This window comes from Desmodus rotundus, chromosome 4 (genome assembly GCF_022682495.2).
Source record: "Desmodus rotundus isolate HL8 chromosome 4, HLdesRot8A.1, whole genome shotgun sequence".
Taxonomy (NCBI): Eukaryota; Metazoa; Chordata; class Mammalia; order Chiroptera; family Phyllostomidae; genus Desmodus; species Desmodus rotundus.
This window is the reverse complement of record NC_071390.1, coordinates 145004846-145031586: the sequence shown is the minus strand read 5'-3', so window position 1 is coordinate 145031586 and position 26741 is coordinate 145004846. Positions and strand designations below refer to the sequence as shown.

The 26741-nt window shown below is 36.0% G+C and overlaps 1 protein-coding gene across 1 annotated transcript in view; it reads right to left on the bottom strand.

The window, feature by feature from the left end:
- GPR158 (G protein-coupled receptor 158) overlaps nt 1–26741 on the bottom strand; it is a 331316-nt gene that overhangs the window by 150211 nt on the left and 154364 nt on the right. The window contains exon 3 of the mRNA XM_024575934.3: nt 12941–13043. Coding sequence (XP_024431702.1) covers nt 12941–13043 — 103 coding nt within the window. The remainder of the gene's footprint in view (nt 1–12940; nt 13044–26741) is intronic.

The following is a 26741-nucleotide window of genomic DNA, read 5'->3' as shown; positions in this document are numbered from 1 at the left end:
TTGGAAGGGGGACCCACCCAAAGCACCAAAAGTTTGGGAGGTTAATTGGTCATTTTGAGAAAGTACCTGGATTGTCCCATACCCAAACTAATATAAACTGAGGGGAACAAAGAAACACTCTCTGACTTGGCTCTCTGGCTCAAAACCTGCATTCTCATGGTGTGTTCCCCCGTTCTCTCCATCAGTCATGTGGCCTTAGCAGCCCATGGTCTCCAAGAGGGAGTCTCTCTCTCTCCCCCGCCCCCACCAACCTCATGAAGCCATTTGCCAATGTGTCCACATGCTCTCTCCTAGGAGCATGCAACCTTGTGGCCTTAGCAGCCACATGGTCCCTAGCCTCCACAAGGGAGCCTGAAACAGGAAGCAGCCTAGAAGATGCTAAGCTACCTGAATGATCACAGCCTCCTGCAGATTTCAAAAAATGGTACTTTAAAATGGAGAAGGAACTCTCTGCACTGCTTTTGTTTTGGTCTTGCTGAGGATGGTTGGACTTTGTCTTTTTTTTTTTTTATTGTTGCTCAAGTACAGTTGTCTCCATTTCTGCCCCCATTCCCCCTGACCCCAGCCATCCCCACCTTGGTTTTGTCTATGTGTCTTTCATAGTTGTTCCTGAAAATAAGTGGAACCTAATTAACAAAACAAACAAGCAAGCAAAATATAACCAGAGACATTGAAATTAAGAACAAACTGACATTAACCAGAGGGGAGGTGGAGGGGATAATGGGGGGGAAAAGGGGAAGGGTTTTCAGGAACAACTATAAAGGACATTTGTCTTGGTTTTGTGGACAGATGAGCTTTGAGACAGAGTCTGTGACTCTTCCAGATTACAATTAAAACCTGTTCCCTTTTGCATCAGCGCCTGCCTCACAAGTTTGGCTTTTGTGGTGGCAGGCAGATGAACCCCCTTTTTCTGTTCAGTAACAAGCTGAATTAATCAAACTGCCCAACCCAAATCTGTTTTTTTAAGATCTGGAAGTACAATAAGTTTAAATCATCACCAAAAAATAACCCTTATTTTAATGTTAGCAAAAAGGGCAAAACAATTTTTCTTTTCATATTTTGCCAAATTCAATAACTGATATTTGTAGATAATTGTCAGAGACCCATAAGACATTCTGCAACACTCTAAATATTTGGCTTTAAGATCAATTGTTTCCTCTCCATAAGATACCCAAACATTTAAAAATAAGAAAAAACAAAAAAAATTCTTCTGAAATTAAAAATGGAGTACATTCTTTCTGAAATTTAGTTTGTGTGCATTAAATTTATATAATTAACAAAAAAGCTATTTTCTTTCCTTCTTTCTTTCTCTTACCACAAATCTTTTTTCCTAAATTAGGCTTCAATATAACTTCTTCATTATGACAGAAAGATAAACATTTCTTTCACAAATTCATATTGTTGCTCATCTATATTTCCTAATTGTGGTCCCCTCTACATTGATATATTTTGTTTTTCATGTAAATCAAGGTTCTTTCATACTGATTGCAATGGCCCCCAATTCTGATTACTATGGAGACTGGGTTATTTGTCTATATTCAACCTACTCAAGCAGAAAATGGGAGGTAGAATTCAGAAATACAAGAATTTCAGAGAGTCCTGTTGAATACTCCATTCTTACTGTGCAAAGCTGGACTTAAATGTACCTACTCTGGCCTGTTGTTTTCTTCACCAACCTGTTATCCACAGATCCACACCAACACAGAGAACTTCTCATGACTGATCCACTCTCTGTTCACTTCTCTTCTTGATGCTCCAAGCCCTTGTAACTATCTTTATTTGGCTGTGTTCTTCTACTCTGCTTACTGTTAGCATTCCACAGATCTGTATGCTATACACAAGTAAACTGTGTTTTCCCTAAGAATAAAACAATGGTTTTATATCTTTATTTTGCAACCTAGATTAAAATTACAAAAGACCCAATGTAGTGGGCCATAAAATAAAAACATGACCGCAGGACATACGATAGAAAAAGCACATACACTTCATTACCTTTCTCAGATATGACAGAAATAATGGTTAACAGGCATTACATCATTGAAATAGTAATAGCTAGATATAAAGTTGGAAACTGACGTAATTCCAAACCATTACATATTTTCTAATATGGGTAACACTAAATTATGTTGGTTAAATGAATGTTTCAATATTCATGGATAAAAAGTAATTTATTAGAAAAAAATTATGATCCTATTTTTTTTTCTTTTTGCTTAAAGTATCACTACATCAACTCACAAATGTCAAATAGTAATGTGCTAAAATGAGAAACTTCTTTAACATTGACTTAATGTTATCTGATTATGAGAAATGATGAGGTTCTGTAAGGGATATAAAGTGGTAAAATAGAGAGAAAACAAAACCAAAAGTCAGAGACTTGATTTCTTTCTTTTTATTTTAGTTTTTTAATTTTTTTTCTTATATTGATTCTAGAGAGAGAGGAAAGGAGGGAGAGAATCATTGATGTGAGAGAGAAACATCGATTGGTTGCCTGTTGCATGTGCCCTGGCTGGGGACCGAACCTACAACCCAGGTATGTGCCCTGACCAGGAATTGAACCTGCAGTCTTTCATTTTGTGGGATGATGCTCCTAGCAACTGAGCCACCCTGGCCAGGGCAGAGACCTGATTTCTAATGCTTAAAAAAGCTAAAATTAAGGACAGACATTTCTATATTATATTCTATAGGACTCAAAAAATGATTAAATAATATCCTATAGGACTCAAAACATGATATATGTACATGGTATGAGGAGGAGCCCCCCAAAACCCAGAATTATCTTCTGAAGGACGGGCCCCTTATAGTACAGGCTTCCCTCATTAGGTGAGTTTCCTAGGAACCCATCTCTGTATCAGTATTCCAGCTGGCATTGAGAGAGGCTACATTTGGCTTCAGTGAATTCTTCTGAAGACACTTTCAAGCGTTTCTGCATTTCATGGTGGGTGATGTGCGAGTGCACCTGTCCACACTGCATGTAGAGTTCAGTAGCCTTTGACCAAAACAGCATGACTCCCATGCCCCACCCTTCCCAGTCACCCGATCTCACCTTGAGTGACTATTTCTTGTTTCCCCAGATGAAACAGTCCTCCAAGGGAAAAGTTTTGCCATGTTCAAGAAGTGAAACAAAAAATGACAGAAACACTAAAAGGCACCAAAAATGACAAGTTCAAAAACTGTTTTGAGCAGTGGAAAAAATGTCTCAATAGGTGTATTGCATCAGATGGAGAGTACTTTGAAGGTGACTGAAGTTTGAACACATAAGAATAAATTCACAGTATTTTATAAATAAATTCTGAATTTTGGGGGTTCCCCTTGTGTATATGTATTATTTATTATATATCATATCCTATGGAATATTATTCAGCTATGAAAAAGATGCCCTGCCACGTGGACAACATGGATAACCCTGAGCACATAGTGCTACATGGGGTAGGTCAGGCAGAGAAGGACAAGTGCTCCACGATATCACTTGTACAGGGAATCTAAAAAAGTCAAACCTGTAAAAAACAGAGAGCAAAACAGTGGGTATTACCAGCTAGTGGGAGATTGGGGGAATGAGACTGACGGTGGCTGAGGATACAAACTGGTAATGAGTACTAAATAAGCCATGGAGAGCTAAAGTACAGTATAGTGAATATAGACAATAATGTTGTACTCTGATGACAGAAAGTGATAAATATTGCTTCGATAGCAATTACATTACAATGTATAAATTTTTCAAAGTAACACACCATTACCTTAAATTTATGAAATGTCACAGGTCAAATTTATCACATTAAAAAATTCCATATATTCTTTACCCAGATTCATTGATTTTTTTTAATGCTCACCTGAAGGTATGTTTATTGATCCGAGAGAGAGAGAGACATTGATGTGAGAGAGAAATACCAATCCGCTGCCTCCCGCACACAACCCAACCAGGGATTGAACTCGCAAGCTAGGTTATAATATGGTCTGACCGACGCTGAACCAGCACCCCTGTGGTACGTGGGACAACTCTCCAACCAACCATGCCACCCAGCCAGGGCCAGATTCATTAATTATTTACATTCTACAGCATTTACTTTATCATTCACATTCTCTTGAGAGATAGATGTTTATAAATTTATATAGATATTATTTTTTGAACCATTTGACAGTAAAGTTAGAGATACTGTGTCCCTTTCTCCATAAATACTTCAGTTTGTATATTATCAGAAAACAGCATTCTCATGCAAAACCACATTATGATATTCAAAGTTGCTAAATTTAATGTTGATACAATATTTTTTGATGAATAGGCCATATTAAAATTTCATCGGTTCTCACAATAATGTTCTTTGCAGCTATTTTTATCCCCCCAGGATGCGATCTGGGGTCATGCCTTGCACTTAGGTGCCACGTCTCTAGTCTCTGATCTGGAACATGAGTAAGACAAGAAAGTCTTTTTTCTAGTCTTCCTAAAAACTTTTCTGATCAGTTTGTGAGTGAGTTTTCATGAGGTTTGTAAGTTTTTTGTTTACCAAACTATGAATGAGCAAATTTTAAGATTGTATCACACAGCCAACACAGCTATTAAAAAAGTGTATTAAATGCATACAATAATATTAAATTGTGTACCTGTATGTTACACAATTGTTGACTACACCCTTTTCGTTGACTTTACTCTCCATCATTAACTAAGAAATGGTGAGAATTTCTTAATGAGTTCTTCATTTTTATGTTGTTATGTTAAACTCTGATTTGCTTATTGATATTCTAATAGGGTTAGAAGAGTTAACACTATTAACAATGGCTTTCTAAAGATTTCACCTCATTTGGGGATTTAAAAAGAATTTTCTACTGACAATGCAACATAACCAAGAAAAATATAAAGAGATACAGTTTTACACATTGTTTACACATCCTATCACTTTATTTTTCTGAATTTCAGCTAATAGTGCTGTCATTCCTATCTAGCCTTACCTGTCCCCACACACAGCACAAAATCGGTAAATAATAAACTGTATTGTTCATTAATTAAAAGTTGTTCTTATAAATAAAGTTAAGTATTAATATCAAAATTTTTTCTTCAAAAGATAATATCCTTTTCCTTTGCACAGAATTGTAAATGCATTTAAAAGGTAACACCAGAAAAGTTACATGTGGAAAAATTCTATTGGAATGTCTGCTTCCAAAAAAAAAAAAAGAATTACATTTGTGTACATTGAGAAATTTTGTCATCCACCATAAAAACCCAAGGGGCAATTTCAGTCATTGCAGATAAATGAAACACTAGAACTTTCCAGAAATTTTCTTAAAATATTAGTTTTTTTGGTTTTCTGAACTGAAGATTCAACTAATGAATAAATTGAAGGGACACTTTTTTCCTACACTTCTACTTTTTAAATTAAAACCATACTTTTTTCTTAGTATCAAACCGGTAGATCAAAATGTAGCCACATTTCTATGACTTGAGGCACATATTTTCAAAATATGCCCCAGAAAGTTCTCTTCCTATGTTTTTATGGAAGAAAAATACTGAGTGTTTGATTTAGAAGACAACGAGTTGAAGTAGGTAGTGTGAATTGAAGCAGAAATTATATAGTTCAGGTCTTCATAGTATAAAGTTCATATAGAAATATCACCATAATATTAAGTGTTTTGATGATTAAGTTTTTCAAGTGCCAATAGTATAAAATTATGTTTTCATAAGAGCAAAAACATAACATTCAGACATTTGAGTATCTGGATAGAGGTCTACCCTTTAAAGCTCTTACATTTGACCTAATTTACTAATATTGAACAGTGAGTTGTATTTTATTCAAGGCTGCCCTCATTGGTTGTTTGTGGGTACTGATATAGGTTTTGAAAAGATGTGGGTGTGCCCTGGAGTGTTTGAAACCTCACTTTTTAAAATCACTTCTTTTTCTCCAGTTGCTAAAAAAAATATATCTGGCACATAGTCATTCTCAGTAATATTTTTGACAGATGAAAATTCAGACCTATAAGTTAATGAACAAACCAATTGACCAGAGGTCCCTTCTTGGGGATGTTGTGGTCCTCAGTGATAGGAACTAGTTCCGGCAGAAGAAGATATAACCCAGACCTCTGCAAGACCAGCCCCATGTGCCTAATACATCATGAGCCCCTCCTCCTCCCATTCCACATGCATACTGAAAAAAAGCTGAGTCACATACAATGAAAATAGCTCAGCTGGAAGATTGAGTCAGAAATTGAGAGTCCAGCATTAGCTCTAGGTACAAATAATACTCATCTGCAGTCATTATTAGGGTAAACCTCTCCTTCCTTTCCATGCTCATATTTGCTTTTTCATTAGAATTGCAAGAAACACATTCATTAATCACAGTTTGGAGTTAAAATTCTGCAGTGAACTATCCATGGCAAGATCGATTGTTATTTGTTATTTCATTTGTTTAGGATGATGAAGTAATCTTGCCTCTAGTCTTCAGATAGATAAAAATCACATCCAAAAATTAAGTGGAAAAGGTACATGCATGTGAGTACCTCCAACACATTCAGAAGATTTCTGTGCATATTTGTTCCAATATTTACAATATCCACAAGGAGAGAAAAGTTAGCAGATTGTGGTTATATTTAGACTGCTATACAAAAAGATTCCTATTGTTAAGACATGAATATATACTTGCATATCTTAAAATCAGCATTAGCAAATAAGCTTTCATATATTTAAACCATAAATACCTTGCTGTGAATATAGATTCAAAATGAAGCCCAGTGCAAAATTAAAACATTTCTAACGCTCACCGTGATTATAGTTAAGAGTTCAATCTTTCCCTGTATTTCTATATGCTTATCTTACATTCACTTTTCTATTGACTCCTAAATGTTTATGTCTTACAAGTGACTTTAGTGGTATTTTTTAACAAAAATATAACCTTAGATAGATCTCAGAAAGATTCTGATATAAATTATAAGATTATTAAACACAAAGAGATTTTTGCCTGTAGACAATTTATGCATTCAATCACAACACCCAATACATAAATACAAGGGCTAAATTCCCCACATTCACATAAATCATTATAATTTGGGGGTGTCATATGTTATAACAACTTATTTACTACTCACAGCTACCAAGGGGATAGATTAGTAATTCTGCTTTGAAAATAAAAACATATGAAAAACTTGCCCAAGTTTCCTGCTAGTAAGTAGAGACAACATTCAAATCCATCTGTCTGACTCAAAAGCTGTCCTAATACACCAAGCTCACCAGAGTATAATTTCTTCTAAGTCAATTATCTGGAGCTGTGAACTTCTCTAGAAAAAACAATTTCCTCTAGAAAAAAAACACTATGACCTACTGTAAACACTAGAATGGACACTGCATGGGAAACAAACTCACTGAGTTGTACTCTTTTTCTATTACCGCTATAACAAGTGGCCAAAAACAGGGTGTCTAAATGACACAAATTTATGTCGCTTCTTACCTAACATGTAATACAGTTTTATTCTTTCTATCTTTCTGACATGGGCCCCGGAAGTCTGACCTGGGTCTCACAGGACTGAAATTGCGATGTCAGCAGGACTGCAACTTTTTCTGGAGGGTCTATGGAGACTTCATTTCCTTGCTTTTTCCAAGTGCTTAAGACTGCCCACTTTCCTTGGCTTATGGACCCATTCCTTCATCTTCTAAACCAGAATTGTAGCCTTTCTTTGACCCTTCTCGTGTCCTCAGTTCTGTCTCTGCACATCTTTGGGGAGCCCACTATTCTGCCTACCACGATGAGCTAGTGTGTGAAGGACTAGTAGTCACACTTCCCTGCTGGGAATTTTTTAATGTTTGGTGGAAGATGATTGTTAACAAAGTGAATCTCTAATTGGCTATCTAATAATGTACCAAAATACTGTAAATACAAAATAATAAAGCAAATAAGTAATAAATCTAATAAATAAAATTTTAGCTAATAGGGAAGGAGAAAGATTTTTGGAGGACTGAGTATTATATATGAGGCCTATTCTAAGAACAAACTAAACTGAAAAAATTGGGGACTTGGAAATATGTCCCTCTTCTGAGAAGTGGAGCAGATACTAGATGAAAAAGAAAAAAAATGGGAAGAATATTTGAGAAAGGGGGTAAACAGAATAATCACAAGATTTTAAATAATGATCATAAAAATAACAATATTTTTGAGCATATGATATGTAATAACTACCATAACATTCATTATTTCATTTAATCCATACAACTGTACAAATTAAGTGATATTACACCATTTTATATATGACATAAATAAAGTTTAAGAAAGATTAATAATTTAACACAGTGCAAGTAAATAATAGAACCAGGATTAACACCATGTTCTTAATCATTGTGCTAAAATATGGTAGAAATTTAGCTGAGATTACTGGCTAGGGAAGCCCAGCATGGTATGAAGTACCTTCCAATAATGGAAAAGAACGCAGCCAGAGATAAACAAGACAAAGGCAACAGTTATAGTGCAAGAAGAGTGACAGCACTGGGCACCCTTCCACTGGCACCTAACTTCACTGCCAGACACATTTACTGCCTGGACCCCAAGCCTTACAAGTAGGACAAATGAGAGAAGTTATGAAAATTGAAAATTAGGGAAATCCTGAGACAAAAGCATAAGCCCAGCAGTTCAGATAAAGAATTTTGCTACTGCAGTTAGAGTAAAACTGATGAGGACTAGGTTTCGGCAGTACAGCAAAAGTGAACCAGATCACAAGGCATAAGACCAATAGCAACAGGGACTACGCCAATTATGAGACTCTGATGTTCAAGCAGTTTTCATCTGAAAGTCGAATACCTCAAGCTTTCCAGCCCCGAGACGGAAGAGAGAGAGGGAGTGTGAGAACCCTGCACAACAAAAAGACACACATCGCAGAAACAGCTTCGCTACCCAGTTCGCGTAGAGCTTAGCATCCCTATTTTGTACCTGCTTTCAGAAAGCTTCCCTTCTTTTTATTCAAAGACCACACAGTTTTAAAGTCCACCGTTTTTTGTCTTTTTTCCCCTCACGACAATAGCACCAGAGTTGGCCAAGCAGGAGTCGTCAGTTTTAGGTACTATGGGACATTTGTAAATCGGGTCTATCTGGAAGTGTACATGAGCTGAAGTCAATCCAATAAAAGAGACGTATGCCTGAAAGGCTGGTAATGTGTCACCATAAAAGCAAAGAAATTTCACTGAAGACAGAATTCATATTAAAATAGATAGATTTAAGGAAGATGAGCTTGTCATAAGCTTATATTTCATCAACCTGGAGGTGAACAACCTGGATTTGAAAAGACAGTTATACATCAGCACCTGGTTACTCTGAAATCCTGCTACTATCCAGATGCCAGCTCCTATTAGCTCTCATAGAACCGCCAGTTTCCAGAGGGATGCCAGGAATACAGTCTCTGGGCTGCCAGCACAATTTTAAATCACGTCATTTTAAATCCTTGTTGGTCTTTACAAGCTCTTTGTTTACTGTGGGCCTAGATCTAAGTAAAGAATTTAAATCACCTCATATTTTAACAGGATTTTTAACAATCACATTTCCATTTTCTCTAACAGATCAGCACCATATCTGAGCTTCTCTGAATAAATGGGATACAGGACTATAATAGATGTGAGAATTTCAGGTCTTTTTCTAGATTTACAACTGCAAATTTAGTACATTTGATCGCTGAGGTACATCTTTTCTGCTTTCTATATCCCATTTCCCCTACCGGGCATTAATTTCCCCTGTTGCTTTACACTCCCCGGTATTCCTCCCGTTGTGCTTCTCAGTGCAGCAATGGCTGTTACAGACTTGCTGTCCCCCCTTCCTTCTGACCCATGTCGAATTCATCCTCCAAAAGCCCTGGTTTTAAAAATTTGTTATTTTAATATAAGAAAATATGTTTGGCAAAGTGCTATTGACCAATGGTGCTTAAGGGTTATCTGTTTACACATGTCACTGATTTTTGTTTATATCTGTGTATGTGGTGTTCTTTTGTTTATTTACTTATTTAACTATATCTATGGACACTTATGTCCCATGGTCTGTGGTAGCAGTTTTGCATGTGTTATCTCATTTTGAGGATCTTCAATGCTTCCTTTACCTTTGGCTGTTCCTTACTTCAGGGGTACCTCCTCAAGAACAGTAAAAACAACCGCCCATATGAACTTCCTATAAGTAAGAGGCTGAGTATATTAAAACATAGAATAAATATTGTAACAATAAGCCAAAAATACAAGTAATGTTAAAATTGTCCTTGACAGATGATGCTGGTGAGTTATAACTCATAATTCTGGTCACATTTTTGTGTTCTTTCATTAGGATAAGGAATGAGTTAAGTTGGATTTTCATGAAACCTGAAAAGACCATTAGGAAAGATATTTTGAGCAAAGAGTGCTTTACCGATTTCAAATTATAACCTGTAGCTAGCTTTCTGCCCTGTCATTGAGGAAGGTCAGTCCTGGTTAAGTATGTGCTGAGGTCAAAGCTGAATCACATCTATGCCCAAATAAAGATTGGAAATCTCCTTCTGAAAACTGTGGTTTCTTTTCCATGGCTGCAATGTGTACAGCGTGAGAGTTAGACTTATGCAGACAAGCAGCCTTTTCTTAGAGAGAGGAGGTCCAGTGAAAAACACTGGCTTTAAAATAAGGAAGAAAGTAGGAGTGTGCAAATTAAATAAAGATAAATTGTTAAAGGTTAACTAGTTTCTCCTGGTGGTGTTATAAGCAAATGGTATAGTCATTCTCTGGTTCTACAATATTTAGATGTTTTATTTCAGTCACACAGTGGGAGCTGAGAACAAATGTGGGTAAACCAGCTACAAAATACCTTCACAGAACATAAGCTAAAACCTATTTCCTTAGTCCTTCAGTGTTGAATCATATGTTATGTCTGGACCATAAATGTGACAAATGCCAAAGTAGCTCTGGTATTGCCGTGGTTTGCTATACACACACACACAAGGAAAAGGCATATCCATCCTAAAAGCATGTTATCATCACTGCTATTGTATTACTTTTCTATTGCTGTATAATAAATTACTTGAGAGTTAGTAATTTATCACTATAATAACAAATAAATGCCTATTTATTATTTCCCAGTTCCTGTTGATCAGAAGTCTGGGCACAGTGAAACTGGGTTCTCTACCCAGGGTTTCTCTAGACTAAAAATCAAGGTTTTAGCCAAGCTGTATTCTCATCTGCAGGTCAGGGTCCTTTTCCAACTATTCAGGCTGTTGGAAGAATACAGTCCCTTGCAGTTGCAGAACTGAGGTCCCTGTTTTCTTGCTGGCTGCCTTTAGCTTACAGCTCTTAATGGCCACACTCAGATCCTAGCATATGACCCTCTCACCACAACATAGTTTTCTTCTTCAAAGCCAGCACTGGAATCCCTCTGCACTCTGCTACTGGGGGGAAGGAGTCTTATTTAATACAATGTAATCACAAGAGTACCTATATCATCACCTTTGCTATATGATATGGCCTAGACAAGAGGGTGACTGCCCATTGCATTCACAGGTCCCACCTACACTTACAGGGAGGGATTGTACAGCGGGTATGGGAGCAGAATCTTGAAAGCCCTCGTAAAATCATACCTACAACAACTATCATGCAGAACATGAGCTGAACTCTGTTAGTTAAATGCCTAAGGAAAGAACAAAAAGTTACTCACCTCCAGAATCTAAAAGTTAAATGTAAGCAATCTCAAGACCAGAAGTAGTGTTTTTTAAGAGGAAAAAAAAAAACCCTATAAATGACTACCAAAATAAGACACTCAGGTCTCAATCTCAATATACTCTTTAAAACTATACCTAGTAGAGATGCAAATTCCTATACAGACAATAATAAGGCTGGCAAAGACTTATGGATCACTATCTAAAAGATACCTGTACCTCATTTTTAGCAACCCTAAACCTTAACTTCCCATGAAACCATCCCTTTTTACCACTCCTTAGTTATTTATATCCAATAGATGGCTAGAAGCAAATTGTAACACTGACATTTTCTGGAATAGGAATAAAATACCCAGATGATCGCATTTTGATTCTGGGATACACACCCTGTACAATCACCTCCTCTTGAATGTACATATGATGAGATAGTCACTCCCATGATTACACTGTTATGTAAGACTTCATCTGAGCAGACTGGTGAGATTCTCTTGCTAGCCTTGAAGAAGGAAGCTGGAGTGTTGTGAGAATCACATGGCTTGGACTTGAGGACACTTTCAGGAGCTGAGAAGAAACCCAAGCTGACATCTAGTAAGAAAACGGGGACCTCAGGCACACAGTTGCAAGGAATTCAGGTTCGCCAATAATTGACTGGGCTTGGAAGAAGATCCTCCAGATCACATCACATCCCAGGTGACACCTTGGTGTCGGCCTGGTGAGACCCTGAGCCCAGGACCAGGCTAATGCCTGACTAGAAGGTTAATCAATCAAAACTGTGATAATAAATTTGTGTTGTTTTAAGTGTTAATCTTGTGGTAATTCTTTATGTAGCACAGAGGCTAATATACAAGCAAGTTGATTAATAAAATAAACAAACTAGCAAAATCAGTTTTAGAAACTTTCTGCAGTAACAGCTTTCAATACAGAACCCCAGTTAGTCTTACCGATTACAGAATTTTTCAGAACTTTAATATGTACTGAATACTAAAATACCAAAAATAAACATACAGGGGTGGGCAAAGTAGGTTTAAAGTTGTTTGTATGGAAGAAGACATCCAGGTTATGGTTATTAAAATTGCTTTATTAACTGTTCCACAGACTCACAACTGTAAACCTACTTTTGCCCTACTGTATTTTTGTGGGACTCTGCAGTGTTGTGGATGACAAACCAAAGTAAAAAACCCCTTAAGTGAAGAAGGAATGCCAACCCAGTGGGAATTTAATCATAAAACTCCAACAAGGTTAAAAGAAAACATGAATAATTAATAATGATAGGCATTATGTGCATTCAGGTATACACACAAAAACCAAGAGCACTTACTCTGAAACTTGTTCACAGAGAAGACTCGAGGATGATAGAATCCTGCTTTGCAAACGCACTGATAGGCTCCGAGCACAAAGCCGAGGCCTTTAATCGGCATACACTATAAAAAAGAAAAGACAGTGATATGTAGTTAGCTGAGCAGTTATTACACAGTTTGAAGATCCACAGATGTCCATCAGTGCAAATGCTAACCGAACTAACACATATTCCAGAAATAAAATATCTTTTTTGAATTTTCATTTGATGTTTGTTTGCCAACATATATTTTTTTAAAGTAGCAAATTAAATTTCCTTTCTAAATATATGACATTGCAGCTGCAGTTATCATACATCTCTAACTCATTCAGTCATCATAGGGAGTGATTACCAGACACAGTTTTTGTTTTCAGTGTCTCCCATATCATCTCATTGCTTTAAGAGATATTTTCAAAGCCTATAAGAATATTTGGAAAACGAATCAGTGTTAAATATTTTTTTATCTGAGCAAAGGTAGGTAGGTAAGTAAATGAACAGATATATAGAATTTGAGATATGAAATTGCTTTTATGGATTAATCATTCATAAAATTTCATGCTTGGAACAAAATAACACAAAGTGATAGAATAACAAAACAAAAAAGTATAATACAAATTTAGAAAAGGGGAAAAACAGATGAATTAATGGTCCCAAGTGCTCTTTACCTAAAATCTGTTACACAGATAAATATTCTACATGTATATAAAAAGAAGAAAAATAGTGATCAGGTTTCCAAATATGTCACATTAACAGACATAATGAACATCACCCAAAAGCTTAATCTTGGCTTCTTTCCAGAATATCAGTCAACCTCAGCAAAACTCAACTTAACATACTTTATTTGTGCTATATTGAATTATAATGCATAAACACAAATAACTTCCGTTAAAATACAAGCAGTACATCAGGAAAAAAAGGGGATGCTTCAACAACTGTATTAACACTGAAATTTGTTTTCTTTTTGCCATTATAACCTATTAGAGGAACTTAGAATCTAGTGGATTTTAGTTATAAAATATGCCTCTGATACAAAGCCCTTGAGATTAGGGGGTGGAGGGATGGAGCAAAGCAGAAAAAGGACTCATGACATGAACAAGAGCATGGTGATTGCTGGGAGGAGGGGAGAATAAGGGGACTAAATGGTAATGGAAAAATGCAATAAAGATTAAATAAAATACAAAATAAATAATTTAAATAATAATTCCACAATCTAAGTTTAAATGATTATTATCAAGTTCAACATTACACATCATGAAAACTCCAGCAAATAAAAAAGTATTTATATATAAATCATAAGAGCTAATATATGTTCTAAATACATAGAGATATAGCAAGAAAGTATTTGAAAAAGAGCTTTATAAAAGACCTTGGATATTTTATTTCATTAATACCCCCCCTTTCTTTCATCCTATACACATTTATACCCTGCAACTGGAAACATGGTCAGAGCAAAATACTAGGACAGATAAGGACTAGTCAATTCAACTGTGTTTGCGAGTATTTATGAAAAAACCACCATAAGCCTAGAAAATTGCTACAGAAAGTAATGGATATAATGCATACTATTTATAAATACTCAGTTATACAAAAAGTCAAATTATATTTCTGAACCATTGAATATATAAATAAAATGGCAATTATAACATTTACTTTGGAGAAGCCAGTATTATGGAAAATGTATATTATTTGTGGCCTGTCACAAAACACAGATTTGAATTCCAACTTCATCTCTTACTAGCTACGTGAGCTATTCTTTTGACTTCTTTGAGCCGTATTTTATATTTGTACGCATAATCATTCAGTCAGATGCAGGTACAGTTTGAAGAAGGTAGAACCATTGTGATGTCCTAAAAGGTTAAATACGGGGTACAAGAGGAAGAAAAAAACAAAGGGTGAGCCTTCAGGTTTGGGCCTGAGCAATCTTCACAACGGAGTTGCCATCGCTGCTGGGCTGCAGGTCGAGGAGATATGAGAGAACGAGCAGTTCAGTTTTGCAAATGTTAAGTATGAATCATCTGTTTGAAATTCAATTCTAGATATTAAATAAGCAGTCTGCTAAAGTAGTATGGGTTTAGGAGAGATGTCTGGTCTGTATAATTTGGGATTCATTTATATCAATATGACAGATAAAGCCATGAGATCAAGTAAGACTGCATGCATCACTGAGGGAGTGCCTGCAGGCAATGAAGGAAATTGGTCCAAAGCGGTGAGGCCCAGGATGCTCCAGGGCTAAAAGTTAGACAGAGAGCAAAAAGCAAAAAATACCAAGAAGACCAGTTCAGTGCAGTATCAACATTTCATTAATTAGAATATGCTACTATGAACATAACATGTGGAATTTGTCATGAGTTGCATTTATTAAACATTAATCTAGCAAAGACCAATACAGGTTAACTAAATCTTAGATACTAAGAATACGATAGTGGACTTTAAATATTTTGCCTCACTGTAATTTGAAGTTTAATGCTGTGCATAAAAACAGCATTAATTCCCAGATATGACTTAGCTCTGCAACAGTGACTCAGTTGAGAATTTTAAATGTTTAAGGCATATCCAAACATTTATTAAAATAGTAATATTTTTTGCTATAAGCTAACTCTAGAGGTGAAAGAAAAATGAAGATTTTTTAAAAATTGAGTTGATTAGATAAATATTGCCAAACATAAAGCCCCTTAAACTTAAAAAAAAAAGACTTTCTAATGTTATTATGGAAAACACAGGGAAATAAATGATTAGATATCTCAAACATTTTATTATATCCTTAAATTATTTTATACTACCAAAGGAAAGAAACTAAGGTCGGTCAGTTAAATTCAATAAAAGAATATCACCCTGACATACATATTCCAAAACTACAGGGCCTGCATTGGAACCGAATGTAGTGTTGCTTACATACACTTGCTTTGGAGTATTCAAGTGATCTTGGCTCATTTTTCTATCAGTGATTGTAAGTTTGTACTCAGTTTTCCATACTTTTTTGCTCCACACTGTCACCATCATTCAATAGCTACTCTAACACTGGCACCTCCTAACCAAACTTATATATGTTCAAGATGAGGCAATTAGTTTAGTAGTTAAGATACTTTTTAAAAATCTCCAATAAGTATGGTGTAAGTATGGTGATATTCAACAAATGTTAGTGTATTTGAACAGAAGTGTATCTGCTTTTCATCATTTTTTCTCAGGGATTTAGAATATAAACATAGATCCTCACTTAATACAGGAGAAAAGTCTTCAAAATTTTACTCTAATTTAACATGCATTTAAGATATTTATTTTAGATATCCAACATATTTATTTTAGATCAAGTTTAAAGCTTTCTACTTTATAGAAGTATAAGAGGGCAGAAACAGAAAATGCAATACTTCCTTGAGGGCAGCTGTTCTATGGTAGCTTTTGATAGAAAGTGGGCTTCTTGTATTAAAAATTATAGTATCTCTGTGAGTAAGGCAGCTGCTCACAAGATTGGGTGCCCTCTTTGATGAACCTTACCAAGCCATCAGCAGAGATTTTTACTAAGGGGCACTCTTGGGAACCCACAAAGTCAGGTTCCAAGGAGTAATCCAGATTCAGATGGGAAGAGAATGTGGCCAAGAGTTTAAAACAAATTGGATAGATTCCTAGAAACATATAACCTACCAAGTCTGAATCATGAAAAAAAAATCTAAAATAAATAAAAGGACCTATAACTAGTAAGAAATTAAATCAGTAATCACAAACCTCCCAACAGAGAAAAGCCTCAACGTAAAATTCTATCAAATACTTAAAGAAGAACTAATACCAACATTCCTCAAGCTCTTCCAAAAAAGTGGAGGGAACACTTTCTAACTCAATTTATAAGGCCAGATTTACCCTCACACCAAAATCAGACAAAAATACTATAAGAAGAAAATAAAAGCAAACTATAGGCCAATAATCTTGAATAGTATCGATATGAAAATGTTCAACAAAATACAAACCAAACTTAACAGCACATTAAAGGAACTGTACACCATAACTAAGTGGGACTTATTTCAGGAATTCAAGATGGTTTAGTATTCAAGGATCAATTAATGTGGTATTCTACATGGATAGAATGAAAGACAAAACCACATGATCATTTCAATTAATGAATAAAAAGTGTTTGAAAAAATTCAATGCCCTTTCATAATAAAAACTCTTAAAAAACTAGGAAGAAGGAAACTACCAGAACATAATGGCCGAATATGAAAATCCTATAGCTAGCATCATACTCAATGGTGAAAGTGAGTTTTTTCCTCTAAGATCAGAAATAAGGCAAGGATTCCTACTGTCACCACTTCTGTTAACATAGCATTGGAAGTCCTAACCACAGCAATTAGGCAACAACAACAAAAAGATATAAAAGGTCCAAAAAGGAAAGGAATAAGCAGTTATTTCTGTTTGCAGATGACATGATCTTATGATCTTATATGTAGAAAATCCTAAAAATTTCACATACATACAAAAAAACCCTGTTAGAACGAATAAATATATTCATCTAAGTTCCAAGACATAAAATCTTGTTGAGTTTCTCTATACACTAACAACAAACAATCCAGTAAACAATTTTTTAATTTCACTTACAATAGCTTCAAAAGGAATAAAATAACTTACAAATAAGCTTAACCAAGAAAGTGAAAGACTTGCAAACTGACAACTAAACATTGCTAAAAGAAATTAAATAAAACAGAAATGAAATGATATCTGTGTTTATGAACTGGAAGACTAAATATTGTTAAAAATGCGTATTTTTAACAATATTATTTCCCATCAAAATCCTTAAAAATTCCCAATGGCAATTTTTGCAGAAATAAAAAATACCATTTTATGATTTATATGGCATCTCAAGAACCCCAAATAGTCAAATCAATCTTTAAAAATAACAAAACTGGAGGTATCACACTTCCTAATTTCAAACATATTACAAAGCTATGGTAATCAAAAAACTGTGGTACTAGCATAAAAGCAGACATATAGGCCAGTGGTACAAAGCAGAGAGCATAGAAATAAGTCCTCATATAAGATGGACGAATGTTTGCAAGGATGCCAGGACCACCCAATGGGAACAAGGCAGTCTCTTCAACAAATGGTGTTGAGAAAACTGGATATCCACAATGCAAAAGACTGAAGTTAGATACACTTTATTACATACAAAAGCTAACTCAAAATAGAATAAAAACCAAAGTACAATGCCTAACACCATAAAACTTTTAGGAGAAAATACAGGGGAAATACTTTGTTACACTGGATTTGGGAATAAGTTCTGACTAAAAATACAGACTACAAAAACAAAAAAATAAGCAAATGAGACTACATCAAACTTGAAAACTTTAAAATTTTATGTTATATATATATATTTTTTACCATAACTAAACATATTTTGAAAGAGTTAAGAGCAAAATGGTCTTTCTTCCTCAGTGACATGTACATAAACACTACGGTTTATATTTGCAACACAAAATTGGCACGACCTATAATTCATGTCAACTCCTGATAAATGTAATTGCAGAACAAAACCTGGCCAGCTTAACAGTCACGGATATTCTGTATGGAGGTACTTCTACTGAGCAGTAGAATGGCTAAAATTAGATATGTAGAAGGGGAATACTGATTGGCATTTTATGGAAACAGTGCTTGTGCCCAAGGACAACATTTCCATACAATTCTTTAAAAAATTCCAATTTGAACTGAAAGGAGGAAGCAAAAAATGCAAATACAACAAAACTCATGTAATTCAAAATATTCTAGAAATTGATATTTGAATACCTTTCTTATTTATTTTTTTGAACTCAACTATGGAATCTTCCTAACATATAGACCACTTTCTGGCTTCTCTGAACTGAACACCGTAAACGGAATGTCACATTTCCTTCATGAGTCACAATCACTACTTTGAACAACAGGTACTGATCTGTGCTGAAATACACGGATGCCCTCTGGAGCTATTGAATGTTTATGGCTATTTTCTCACACACTAAATAGTCCAGACCATTGTTCTACTTAAGTTCCTATGCTTAGTTTTTATGTTTTGTTTTCTTTTTCCTTATTTATTTTGAGCTACCAATTGTCATATTTTAATTATAAAATATGGACATTCTTCTAGAAGTATCTTTTCCCATTTAATTTATGGTTATAATTCCTTGTATATGTGAGAACTACATCACCAAAAAGCAAATCAAGAATATGTGAAGTAAGAAATAACAAAATAAGAGTAAAAATAGTTCATGTTTACTGAGTGTTTAATATATGCCAAGCACTGTTCTAAGAACCGTACCAGCACTGCCCTGGCTGAGGAGTCAGTTGGTCAGAGCCTTGTCCCGATAACATCCAGGTTGTGGGTTCAATCTCTGACAAGGCCACACACAAGAAGCAAGTAATAAATTCATAAACAAGTGAAACGACACATTGAATTTTCTCTCTCTTTCTGAAATAAATCTTAAAGAAGAACTGTACAAGTATTAATGCATTTAATCTTGTATCAATTCTATTATCTCCACATTAAATATGAGAAAATTTAGGTACAGACTGCCAAAGTAACTTCCCCAAAGTCACACACCTAGTTACTGGCAGAGCTAGGGTTCAACTCCAGTAGTCTGGCTCCAGAGAGAGTGATGACTACTCTGCACGAAGTATGGCTACATGGGAGAATTGCACATACAGGAGCATGCGACGTTGGTCACCTGGAATCAATTTTTATTGTTCCAAGACCTTTATTTTTTCATTCTTCATTTCAGGTAATATTCCAAATGGATCGGTTTGCTGCATCATTAAGATTCAAGTACATGAGTTATTATTTTTAAAATGTATATATAAAAATACATTTTAAGAAATACATTTAATTCCTATACCTGTTACAAATTTTAAAAATAAGCTTCTCACTTCCCAACACAGAGTTCTCAGCTCCAATCTTAGAAAATGAATCTTCATTTCAGGGCATACAAGTGGAGTATCCGTTGTTTACCTGAATTCCTGAAAGCACAAATTGCTTTATGTCTAAGGAGAATCATGATGCTCATTCCCAAATTAAACTCACAGGCACAGCAATCGGAACCAGGGGCTTTCGTGGCAGTCCAGACCGTCACTTCTTCTCTTTGCAAAAACACAGCTCTGCTCTGTTTTGACAGAAGATTTACCTAATTGCAGAAAGAATTTCCTGCTATGTTGAATTTACTGAGGCTGATTCAAAAACCAGATGACAACACCACAGAAGCATAAAGAAAGATGAAAGGCTTGATACAGACAAGATGAAGTTACTGGGTCTACTAGAATATTTTTAAAAGACAAAACCTTTTATTGATAGGGAACTCAGGAGTTGGAAAATTTTAGGTTAAGGTAAATAGTTAATAAGCCTAGTAGGTAATGCATGTGTTAAAGCTATTGTTTCAGAAACTACAGATAAGGCCCATCCTTGCTCCGGGGAGAGATGGCTGACCTCCTGGGGCACTGCTAAAGATTACCGCCTGGGGACAAGTGGAGGCATCTGGGCCTTTGTGTTCCACGGAGAGATTGAGGACCACCTGCCCCTGGGAACAGCTAACTGCCCAGGGTGAGAATACTGCAGTTTTTTAAAATCTAATATTCCCTGAATTTCAAAACCCCTCAATGCACTTTGTTCTCTGTTATAAAAATATTGGCTTGGAAAGAAAATGTAAGATGGTTCGTTAGGCTGCAAACCCTCTGTCTTCTCAGATTCCCAGCCATCTGAATAAAGCACCATAAAGATTTAATACCTGTCTCAGTTTATACGGTTTGGTACACGACAGGCAGCCCAAAGGCCAGTGTTTTTTTTCTGGTTTCATTATCTTTCTTTTACTCTTCCTATCTAACTTAATAAGAAATACTGTGAAATGTTGAATCTGTTCACTTGCGAGTGGGTTTTGGAGGACTTGGTACTAAAATAGGTTAATTATGTTAGTATCAAGTGGCTCTTCTCCAAAACTATTTGCAAGTTTATTAAAACAAAAGGAAAACACTGAAACAGAGGAAATCTAAAAGACTTCCAAGCAATGATAGGATATACATCACCCACATGTTTTATCAAACAATGTTTCAGGAAAACAAGAACTCATGAATAACAAATAATGTAGTATTTCACCAGGGGAAAAAAGAACTACACTGTATCTTTATTATTCATTAGCTTCCAAAACCTGGTTTAAAAAGCATGATAGAGTGAAGGAAAGCGGTGGGTGGGGGAGGTGAGGAAAGGGGAATGAGAGGATGTTTTACTTTAAATATAGTTAAAATTAAAAATGAAATTGTTTATATTATTAATGTTTGAGATGTTACTGTTATATTCAGTGGAACCAGGTCTCACAAAACAGGGCTAAAGGATGACAACACAGCCTCTGACACATTGCAAGTCTACAAACTTCACACGGATACAGAGCAAGTAATTGACTAAGCAAAAAGTTCGGATGTATCTCAGTGACTGAGCAAGCACACTTTTCTAGATCCCTTTATAGAAATATTCCCAAATGCTTGATAAACCTAAGTGCTTAATATACTCCATACTTTTAATAAATGAAACATCACCCTTCACTAAACCACCAAGTCACTGTGATGCATCTATGCTCTGCTTTTGACACCCTGTGCTTTTTGTGGGCACAGTTCATAAGGACCGGGGACTTCCTTTTCATTCTTTTCTTAATTAAGCTCCTGCTTACTGGACCCCATCATAAGCTATCTGCTGCAGCAACAAAGATGAACAAAGCCATGGTCTCGTTCTCACAGATTTTAAAATCTACAAGCATAAAAGCCAAGTCAGGGCTGTTATATGGTGCTCTCCCCTGTTCACAGCTAAAGGGCTTCATGAATGTATGTTTGTTTTTTTAGAAGTTCACCTTTAGTCATTTTTCTAGAACAAACTGTTGAAATACAGACTGTTGTACTAAGATGTTAAAAAGACACATATAATACTTCAATTTCATAAAATTCAAAAATGTCAAATTTGTATAAAGTACTGTTTAAGGATATGCATATATACATATATGAAACTATAAAGAATATCATGATAAACATAAATTCAGGATAATGATTACCTCTAAGTGGGGCAGATGAGTATAGGATGAAGGAGGGGCATATAGAGGGATTTTGTAGTATTGGTAACAATCTATTTTCAGGTTGGATAGTGGATACAATTTACTTCACTGCAATATCCACAACTCCTAGTACAGTGCTTGGGATATCATAGCTACTCAATAAATATTACTGAAATGAGGGAAGAAAGGAAAGAAGGAAACTGACTTCAGTTTCTGGCTATGACATATAAACTTGTAGCAGGCTGAAGTTCTTACCCAAAACAATTAGAACGTGTGAGTAAAATAAATGAATGATGACTAAAAGAAGGAAAGAAGGGAGGGAGGGAGGAAGGAAGAAAAGAAGGAAAGAAGGAAAGAAAGAGAGAAAGAAAGAGAAAGAAGGAAAGAAAGAAGGAAGGAAAGAAAGAGAGATGTACATATGTGGAAGCATCAGAAAACTGCCAAAGGAGCCAAATAAAGGGGCCAAGAATCCAGGAAAGAAGGGAAATGCATAGAAGTCCCACATTCTGTATTTCTGTATCAAACTGAGTATTTGATGCTATGAAGTATTGGGGGAAGACTGAGACTCCAGAAAGATGGAAGATGGTAGGAAATAGAGTAGGCAACAAAGTTTTGGTAATCACATAGGCTTGAGGAGAAAAAAAAACATCAAGTTTGGGGATGCAAAATTACTAAAGCCTTAAGGATAAAAATCCAGGAGAGAACAGAAATGCAATGAAATGAGACTGACTGGGGTGCTTTCTCATTGTGGTTTTAATTTGCATCTCTTTCATGATTAGTGATGTTGAGCACTTGTTTTCATATTTCTATGGGCCATCTGTATGTCCTCTTTGGAGAAGTGTCTATTCAGGTATTTTGCTCATTTTTAATTGGTTTGTCTTCTTAGTGTTGAGTTGTATTAGTTCTTTGTGCACTTTGGAGATTAAACCCCTATCAGATGTATCATTGGCAAAAATGTTCCCCTATATCACTTCATACCTGTTAGAATGGATACCATCAATAATATGTCAACAAACAAAACAAGTGTTGGCAAGGATGTGGAGATAAGGGAACCCTAATGCACTGTTGGTGGGATTGCAGTCTGGTGCGGCCACTGTGGAATACAATATGGAGAATCCTCAAAAAATTAAACATGGAACTCCTTTTTGACCTTCTGGGAATATAGCTCAAGAATCCTGAAACACCAATACAAAATAATACATGCACCCCTATGTTCACAGCAGCACTATTTACAATAGCCAAGATCTTGAAACAGCCTAAGGGCCCATCAGTAAATGAGTGGATAAAAGAACTGCAATAATTTACATAATGGAATACTACACAGCAGAAAAAAACAAGGAACTCTTACCCTTTGTGACAGTCTGAATAGACCTGGAGAATATTACGCTAACTGAAATAATCCAGTCAGTGAAAGACAAATACCACATGATCTCACATATATGCGGAATCTAATGAACATGATAAACTATCAAACAACATAGAAACCGAAGCACTGATACATGGAATAGACTGGCAGCTGCTGGAAGGGAGGTATGGACTGCATGAAAGATGGTGAAGGGATTAACCAGAGATCATTTATGCATGACCCATGAACATGGGCAATAATACGGGGATTGACTGAGGAAAGGGAGAGAGTGGGGCTATATGAAGGTGGGAAAAGGGAGGAAAAGGCAGGAATAACCATAATAGCATAAACAATTAAAAGAAGAAATGAGACTGAGCTTCAAAATTTTTTTTGACTTATTAAGCTGTCTAAAGTGAAAGTCAAGAAGCAAGGTATAAACTGAAGAGAAACTTAGCTGAGTTTTTGACACTATCACAATGTTAAACTCCTAAATCGGAGTTGAGGCTCTTCTAAAGATGAAGGGTCCTAATAAACACCTAAGGCTCTCAGTGAGCCCCATAGAATGTTATTCCCTGTGAGATTAAATGAGTAGTCTGAGCCTTTTATAGACTACTGTCCATCTTTGAGACAATTCAACTGTTTTCTAATTTAATTTTTTTAAATACATTTTATTGATTATGCTACTACAATTGTCCCATTTTCTTACCTTTATTCCCCTCTGCCCTGCTTCCCCTTCCCATCTGTATCCCCTCCCCCACCACCTTAGTTCATGTCCATGGGTCATACATAGAAGTTCTTTGGCTTCTACATTTCCTATACTATTCTTAACCTCCCCCTGTCTATTTTGTACCTACCATTTATGCTTCTTATTCCCTGTGCCTTTATTCTCCCCCCACCCTCTCCCGACTGATAACTCTCCATGTGATCTCCATTTCTGTGATTCTATTCCTGTTCTAGTTGTTTGCTTAGTTTGTTTTTGTTTTTTTTAGGTTCAGTTGTTGATAGTTGTGAGTTTGTTGTCATTTTACTATTCAAATAGTTTTTGATCTTCTTCTTTATCTTAGATAAGTTCCTTTAACATTTCATATAATAAGGGCTTGCTGATGATGAATTTCTTTAACTTGACCTTATCTGGGAAGCACTTTATCTGCCCTTCTATTCTAAATGATAGCTTTGCTGGATAGAGTAATCTCGGACGTAGGTCCTTGCCTTTCATGACTTTGAATACTTCTTTCCAGCCCCTTCTTGCCTCTAAGGTTTCTTTTTAGAAATCAGCTGATAGTCTTATGAGAACTCCTTTGTAGATAACTCCTTTTCTCTTGCTGCTTTTAAGATTCCCTCCTTATCTTTAATCTTGGCTAATATGCTTATGATGTGCCTTGGTGTGTGCTTCCTTGGGTCCAAATTCTTTGGGACTCTCTGAGCTTTCTGGACTTCATGGAAGTCTATTTCTTTTGCCAGATTAGGGAAGTTCTCCATTATTTTTTCAAATAAGTTTTCAATTTCTTGCTCTTCCTGTTCTTCTTTTGGCACCCATATGATTTGGATGTTGGAATGTTTCAAGTTGTCCTGGATGTTCCTAAACCTCTCCTCATTTTGGGGGGCTCTTGTTTCTTCATTCTGTTTTGGTTAAATGTTTATTTCTTCCTCTGGTCCAAGCCATTGATGTGAGTCCCAGTTTCCTTCCCATGACTGTTGGTTTCTTATGCATTTTCCTTTACTTCACTTTTCATAGCCTTCACAGTTTCCTGTATTTTGTGACCATACTCAACCAATTCTGTGAGCATCCTGATTAGTAGTGTTTTGAACTGTGCATCTGATAGGTTGGTTATCTCTTCATCACTTAGTTGTATTTTTTTCTGGAGCTTTGATCTGCTCTTTCATTTGGGCCATTTTGTGTGTGTGTGTCTGAGGGTCTGTTAGGTAGTAAAGGGTGGGGCCTTAGGTATTTGCCAGGGCGGGGCAACCCATTTCCGTGTGGTGTTGCATTGTATGTGGGGGAGGAGTCCAAAAGGGAACAATGTCACTTGCTCGGCTGTTGCTGGCTTTCAGTCACTTCCTCCACTACCCACAAGTAAATTGGGCCCTTCTGGTGCTGATTCCCAGGTGACTGGGTTTGTGTATGCTCTAGGACTTTGGGGGTCTCTCCAAGTAACTCTCCTGTGAGGCTGTGAGTTTCTCTTGCTGCCTCATCCCCCACAGGTTTTTTCAGTCAGAGGTTTTGAGGCTTTATCTCCCCACACTGGAACTCTGAGTTATGGGGTCTGTCTCACTCCCCAGTTGTTCCTCCTGGTTTATCCACACACAAATGTGGGACCACCTGGTCCACCAGCTGCTGCCTCACCCACCCAGGTCCTCCAGCTCTCTGCCCTGGCTGCCCATCTCCATCCCTCCTACAGGTCTGGATGAATGCTTCTGCTTTAACTCCTTGGTTGTTGGACTTCTATACAATTTGATTTTCTGGAAGTTCTGGTTATTTTTTGTTTTTAAATTTGTTGTTGTCCTTCTCTTGGTTGTGCAAGGAGGCACAGTGTATCTACCTACAGCCCATCTTGGCCGGAAGTCCCTGAGACAACTCAAGTGTTGATTGGATTGATGTGTTCTGTCTCTATCAGGTTCCTCATCAGAGATAGGATAAAACCTGTTTGGAAGAAAGTATTACAGCCAGAACCATTACAACAATATAATGTCTGGCACACAATCTTAAATTACCTAACACACCAAGAAAGACACTGACACTATAAACAGATCCACAATCGGCATGTACTCAAGTTACTGATACAGATTTCTGAATAACTCTAACCAATAAGACCAAGAAAGCAGAAGACAATAATATAAAATTTCCCTCCAGCAAATAAACATCTATTTTTTAGAAATAGAGTAAAATAGATATCCTGGAATTAACAAAACCAGGATTGGAAACCAGAGAAGAAAGGATAAGTCAACTAGGAGATAGATTAACAGAAAATACCCAGTTGGAAGCTTGAAAAAGAAAATGAATGGAAATATAGAAAAAACCACAAGGGACTATGGAATATATAGAAGAGATTTAATATACACATATCCTTAGAGTCACATAATAGAAGGTGGTAGAAGTAATATTAGATGAAAGATATCTAGTTATCAATTCAAGAAGTGCTATATGCCCCAAAATGGATAAATACATATCATAGTTAACTGCAAAACTGAACACACATACACAAAATCTCAAAATATACAGAAGAATAAAGTAGCATATTTACAAATGAGTAGCAAGAAGTTTGACAACTATATTTAGTACAGGAACATTAGAAATCAGAAAATAATGGAACGACATCATTGAAGTGCTAAAGGGGTAAGAACAAACAAAAATACTAGAACTATATTCCAAGAAAAAAAGTCCCTTCAAATGTGAATGAAA